The sequence below is a fragment of the Phyllostomus discolor genome, chromosome 2, assembly GCF_004126475.2.
Source record: "Phyllostomus discolor isolate MPI-MPIP mPhyDis1 chromosome 2, mPhyDis1.pri.v3, whole genome shotgun sequence".
Classification (NCBI taxonomy): Eukaryota; Metazoa; Chordata; class Mammalia; order Chiroptera; family Phyllostomidae; genus Phyllostomus; species Phyllostomus discolor.
The window spans coordinates 161,687,015-161,694,116 of NC_040904.2; the positions used below are offsets into that span (position 1 = coordinate 161,687,015).

Consider the following 7,102-nt stretch of genomic DNA (forward strand, 5'->3'; position numbering starts at 1 on the left):
AATGTGGGATGGGATTGACTGTGGGAAGTAGGGGTGGGTGGGGCTGGGGAGAGTGGTGGTGGGGAAATGGGGACAACTGTACTTGAACAGCAATAATTAAAGGAATTGCATTTTAGAAGAGAAAATTGGTGTAGAGAAAAATGGATATTCACATGCAAAAGATGGAAACTGGATCCTTATCCTACACTGTATATAAAAATCAAGTAAAAATGAATTTAAGACTTAAACATAAGACCTGGATGTATAAAACTCCTAGATAAAAATGTAGGGAAGGAGCTCCTTGACAGTGGCCTTAGCAATGATTTTCTGCTCAGGCAACAACAGTCAGATTAAACAAGTCAGACTAAATCAAACTAAAAAGCATCTATGCAGCAAAGAAAACAGTCAACAACATGGGAAGATGAGCTATGGAATGGGAGAAATATTTGTAATCCATGTATGTGGCAAGAGGTTAGTATCCAAAATATATAAGCAACTGAAATGGAGGGTCCTGATCTTAATTTAACATAAAGCCCCAGTACTCAATTCAGTTTCTTCATAGATGTTCCATAACCCTTGGCCCTTTCCCTTACTAATTAACTCCTAGGAGCAGTAAGAAATAAGGAACAGTCCCTGACTAATGGTCACAGGGTATGGATTTACTTAAGCTAAGGATAGCGTCATGCTCTAAGTTATGTTTTAGCTCCTGAGCCCTAAGGCAGAACGACCCCCTGGCCACATGAAACCAGAATGAAAGACACAAAGCTGACCTCCAGACCTGAAATCATAGTTTACTGCCTTTACCTCACTCCTGATCAATCAGTTTCACCCTGGATCCCAAACCCCTCACTCATGATGCCTTACTATTTTTACCCTATATAGCCTCCTGTCTGTAAACCATCAGGCAGCTGGGCATCCTGGAGCACTAGCTCACTCTTACTCTGAATTGGTGCCAGTACTAATAATTATTTTCCTTTTCCACTGCAAACTCCTGCTTGTACATTTCTTTTGGTCTCTATGTGTAGGCAGAGATAATCTTGTTCAGCTTAGCTAATGGAATTCCTACAATAGGAAAAAACTTCGAAAACCCAATGAGAAAATGGGCAATATGACCTGAATAAAATTTATTCTGAAGAAGACATACAAATGGCCAACAGGTACATAAAAGGTGCTCGATATCACTACTCATCAGAGAAATGAACATAAAATCCTTAATGAGATATCACCTGTTAGGTTGGTTAGAATAAAAAAAAAATAAAGATAACAAGTGGTGAGGATGTGGAGAAAATGGAACCTTGGTACTCTCTCAGTGGGAATGGGTAAATTGGTACAGTTATTATGGAAAACAGCATGGAGTTTTCTCAAAAAGTTAAAAATGAAGCTATCATATAATCCAGTAATCTCTCCTCTGGGTATATACTCTAAGGAAATAAAATCAATATCTCAGAGATATCTGCAACCCCCATGTTTATTGCAACATTATTTAGAATAGCTAAGACATGGATACAACCTCAGTGTCCGTTGTTGGCTGAATGGATATAGGAAATGTGATATATATATGTATAAAATTCAGGCTTAAAAAGGAGGAAATCCTGATATTTTTAACAAAATGGATGGACCTTGAGGGCATTACACTAAGTGAAATAAGTCAAGGACAAATACTGCATGATATCACTAATATGTGTAATCTAAAAAACAAATGCATAGGATCAGAGAACAGATTGGTGATTGCCAGAGGCAGGAGGTGGAGGCTGCTGGAAATGGGTGAAGGTGGTCAAAATGTACAAACTTCCACTTATAAGCTATCTATATTGGTTCTGGGTATGTAATGTGCAGCATGGTGACTATAGTCAACAATGCCATATTGTTTATTTGAAAGTTGCTAAGAGAGTAGATTTTTAAAAGTTCTCATTACAAGAAAAACATTAACTATGTGAGGTGATGTATGCTAAGTAAATTTCTTTTCATAATTATTTCTCTGTGTATTTCAAATCTTTATGGTGTATACCTTAAACTAGTATACTGTTATGTCAATCATATCTCAGTAAAACTAGAAAAATGAAGAACTGTAATGTCAAAAATAAAAAATTTCAAACACCAAAAAATGTTTCACTTTAACAACAAATTAGTGTAATGACACAGGTGCATCTTAGTTTTAGCAGGGTGGTTTTCACTACCAAAAAATGAGAACCAAATTACACCTACCCCATCCTCTTCTTCTTATCCTCACATGCTTATTGATTTTAGAGAGAAGAGGAGGGAGGGAGAGAAACATCAGTGTGAAAGAGAAACATCAATTGGTTGACTCTCATATGTGCCCCAACCAGGGATGGAACTGAAACCTAGAGATAAGCCCTGACAGGCCATCAAACCTGCAAACTTTTGGTTTATGGGATGGTGCTTTAACCAACTGAGCCACCCAGGCAGAGTGGCTTCCCAATCTCCTTGAGACAGTAAATGCTAGACCAGGAAGGAATCCTGAGGTAAACAATTTTTGCCCTTAAAAATATTAGTTTCAAGAAATAAATAAACAAAAACAGAAGTTGAATTTTTGTGACTGCCTTTTATTGTGCATCTGTTTCAGACAGGATGGTGAATTATTGTTTGGACTTTCTGGAAATATTTATTCATGGTTACTTATGAAAGTGAACCATTATGAAAGAAGGTCTATTTGAATTAAGGCCATAGTGCTTCCTTCAGTTTATGGTTCTAAGAGGTATAAAAAAGAAACTTTAATGGTTAGACTGTACATTCATTCCTGTATTGTAGATTTAAATTAGGACACACAGGGAAATAAAATACTTATGTGTACATACTTTAAAATTTAGGACTTTTCAGTTACCTAATTCTTTGAAAAAAATGCCATCTTTTTAATGAAGTTAGTGAAGGCTTGTTTGACTTGCTTATTTCTCAGAGTATAAATGAAAGGATTCATCAGAGGAATAACTGAGGTGTTGAGCAAGGATACCACCTTATTGATGGCCACTCCTTCTTTTGCTGGTTTGATGTAGATGAAGATACAGCTTCCGTAGGTGATGGAAACTACAATCATGTGGGAAGAACAGGTGGAGAAAGCCTTTTTTCTTTGCTGAATTGAAGGGAGCCTTAAAATAGTCTTCAGGATATAAGTGTAGGACACAATTACACAGACTAGTGTGAATATGAGGGTCAGCACAGCCATGATCAACATAAGCTGCTCTACAAATCGAGTGTCTGAGCATACAATCTGTAGAAGAGGAGATGCATCACAGCCAAAGTGGTCAATGAGATTGGAGTTACAGAAATCTAGCTGAACCCCCAGGCTAAGTGGTGGAATTATAACAATTAACCCAGTCAGCCAACAACAAAGGACAAGAATGGTGCATACTCTCTCATTCATGATGACAGTGTAGTGCAGGGGCTTGCAGATGGCCACATAGCGGTCATAAGACATGGCAGTTAGGAGAAAAAACTCTGTTGCCCCAATGAGTATAACAAAAAATAATTGGATGATGCAAGTATTATAGGTAACACGTTTGTCCCCAGTTGTCATGCTGTACAGAAATCGAGGAATACAGACAGTTGTAAATATTATTTCTAAGATGGAGAAATTCCGAAGAAAAAAGTACATGGGTGTTTTAAGGTGAGAGTCCACCAGAGTGAGGAGGGTAATGGTTAGATTTCCAGCAACAGTAAAAATGTAGGTGAGAAACAGAAATACTGAAAGAAAAAGCTGTAGTTGTGGGTCATCTGTTAATCCTAGCAGGATGAATGTTGTTATTGCAGAATGGTTTTTCATCACTGTCTTCAGATATATAATGAGTCTGCATTGGTAGATCATAAACTTTGAATCTGAGGAGTAGAAAATAAAAATGATATTTCAAAATGCTACATACAGAAAAGTAGCCAATCAAGCCAGTAGAAGAACTTTTCTTTCTTTCTCTCTCTCTCTTTCCCCCTTCCTTCCTTCCTTCCTTCCTTCCTTCCTTCCTTCCTTCCTTCCTTCCTTCCTTCCTTCCTTTCTTTTTCTTTCTTTCTTTCTTTCTTTCTTTCTTTCTTTCTTTCTTTCTTTCTTTCTTTCTTTCTTTTTTAGATTTTATTTATTTATATTTAGAGATAGGGGAAGGGAAGGAGAAAGAGAGGGAGAGAAATGTCAGCGTGTGGTTGCCTTTTTTTGTGCCCCCAACTGAGGACCTGGTCCACAACCCAGGCATGTTTTCTGACTGGGAATCAAACTGACGACTCTTTGGTTCGCAAGCTCAAGCTCAATTCACTGAGCTACACCAGAGAGGGCTAGAAGAACATTTTTAAAAATTGTTGTTCAACAGAGAGCCCAGAAATAAACCCACATGTCTATGGTTAATTAATATTTGACAAAGGGGGCAGTAACTTCCAAAGGAGTAAAAATAGCTTCTTCAACAAATGGTGTTGGGAGAACTGGACAGCTAGGTGCAAAAAAATGAAACTTGAGCACCAACTTACACCATACACAAAAATAAATTCAAGGTGGATAAAAGATTTAAATATGTCATGACACCATTAAAGTCCCAGAGGAGAACATAGGCAGGAAAATCTCAGATATTTCATGCAGGAACATTTTTACTGATGTGTCCCCTAGAGCAAGGGACATAAAGGAAAGAATAAACATATGGGATCTCATCAAAATAAAACGCTTCTGCACAGCTAAAGAAAACAGTATTAAAATAAAAAGAGAGCCAACTATCTGGGAAAACATATTTTCCAGTGATACCTCAGACAAGGGTTTAATCTCCAAAATATATGAAGAACTCACATGACTCCACTCTAAGAAGAGAAGCAACCCAATTAAAAAATGGGAAAAGGACTTGAACAGACACTTTTCCAAGGAGGACATACAAAGAATCCAGAGACACATGAAAAGATGCTCAATATTGCTAGCTATCAGAGAGATGCAGATTAAAACCACAATGAGATACCACTTCACACCAGTCAGAATGGCCATCATAAACAAAGCAACAAACAACAAGTGTTGGAGAGGATGTGGAGAAAGGGGGTCCCTAGTGCACTGTTGGTGGGACTGCAGACTGGTACAACCATTATGGAAAGCAGTTTGGAACTTCCTCAGAAAACTAAAAATGGATCTGCCTTTTGACCCAGCAATTCCATTGCTGGGACTCTATCCTAAGAACACTAAAACACCAATACAAAAGAACCTTTGCACCCCGATGTTCATAGCAGCACAATTTACAATAGCTAGGTGCTGGAAGCAACCTAGATGCCCATGAGTAAATGAATGGATCAAAAAACTCTGGTACATTTACACAATGGAATTCTATGCAGCAGAAAGAAAGAAGGAGCTGATACCCTTTGCAACAGCATGGATGGAGCTGGAAAGCATTATGCTAAGTGAAACAAGCCAGGCAGTGAAAGACAAATACCACATGATATCACCTTTAACAGGAATCTAAACAACAAAACAAAACAAAACAAAAAACTAGCAAAATATAACCAAAGACACTGAAATAGGGGATAGTCTGACAGTGGCCAGAGGGGAGAGAAGAGGGAATTTCAGGGGGGAATGGGTAGGGATTACAGGAACAAATTTGGAGGACACATGGACAAAAACTAGGGGTGGGGGGTAATGGGGGGAAGGGGGGAGGGTTGGGTGGAGGGGCTGGAACGGGAGTAGGGGGGAGAAAACTGTACTTGAACAATGATTGAAATAAAAAAAATGGGAAAAGGACTTGAACAGACACTTTTCCAAGGAGGACATACAAAGAATCCAGAGACACATGAAAAGATGCTCAATATTGCTAGCTATCAGAGAGATGCAGATTAAAACCACAATGAGATACCACTTCACACCAGACAGAATGGCCATCATAAACAAAGCAACAAACAACAAGTGTTGGAGAGGTTGTGGAGAAGAGGGATCCCTAGTGCACTGTTGGTAGGACTGCAGACTGGTACAACCACTATGGAAAGCAGTATGGAACTTCCTCAGAAAACTAAAAATGGATCTGCCTTTTGACCCTGTGATTCCACTGCTGGGACTCTATCCTAAGAATACTAAAACACCCATCCAAAAGAACCTATGCATCCCAATGTTCATAGCAGCACAATTTACAATAGCCAAGTGTTGGAAGCAACGTAGGTGCCCATGAGTAAATGAATGGATCAAAAAACTATGGTACATTTACACAATGGAATTCTATGCAGCAGAAAGAAAGAAGGAACTCCTACCCTTTGAAACAGCATGGATGGAACTGGAAAGCATTATGCTAAGTGAAATAAGCCAGGGGGTGAAAGACCAACACCATATGATCTCACCTTTAATAGGAACCTAAACAACAAAACAAATAAGCAAAACATAGCCAAAGACACTGAAATAGAAAACAGGCTGACAGTGACCAGAGGGGAGAGGGGAGGGAATTTCAGGGGAAAAAGGGAAGGGTTTACAGGAACAAGTATAAAGGATGCATGCACAAAAACTAGGGGGGTGGAAATGGGAGGAAGGTGGGGAGGGTTGGGGAGGTGGGCTGGGGTGGGAGTTAAAGACAGAAAACTGTACTTGAACAACCATTAAAATAAGATTAAAAAAATGTTGTTCAAGTACAGTAGTCTCCATTTTCCTCTCCCCACTCTCCCCAGTCCCAGCCATCCCTACTTCCCACACTCAATCCTAGCTTGGCTTTTCCCATGGGTCCTTTATATATGTTCCTTGATGACTCTTCCCCTTCTTTCCCCCGGTACCTCCTATCCCCCTGTCTCCTCACCCCTCCCCTCTGGTTACTGCCAGTTTGCTCTTTATTTCAATGTCTGTGGTTATATTTGGCTTATTTGTTTGTTTTGTTAATTAGGTTCCATTTATAAGGGAGATCATATGGCATTTGTCTTTCACTGCCTGGCTTATTTCACTTAGCAGAATGCTCTTCAGTTCTATCCATGCTGTTGCAAAGGGTAGGAGTTCCTTCTTTCTTTCTGTTGTGCAGTATTCCACTGTATAAATGTACCAGAATCCTGAAACACCATTTCAAAGGAATCTATACACCCCAATGTTCATGGCAGCACGATTTACAATAGCCCAGTGCTGGAAGCAACCTAAGTGCCCATCAGTAGATGGGCAAAAAACTATGGTAGAAGCACATTTTTAAACTTCCACTTG

General features: G+C 39.2%; 1 protein-coding gene across 1 annotated transcript; it reads right to left on the bottom strand.

The window, feature by feature from the left end:
• Positions 1–2,821: 2,821 nt before the first annotated feature.
• On the bottom strand, positions 2,822–3,786 carry LOC114513265 (olfactory receptor 6C2-like). Its single transcript, XM_028532508.2, has one exon. The coding sequence runs from the start codon at positions 3,755–3,757 to the stop codon at positions 2,822–2,824; it is 936 nt and encodes a 311-aa protein (XP_028388309.1). The 5' UTR covers positions 3,758–3,786.
• Between the last annotated feature and the right edge of the window lie 3,316 nt (positions 3,787–7,102).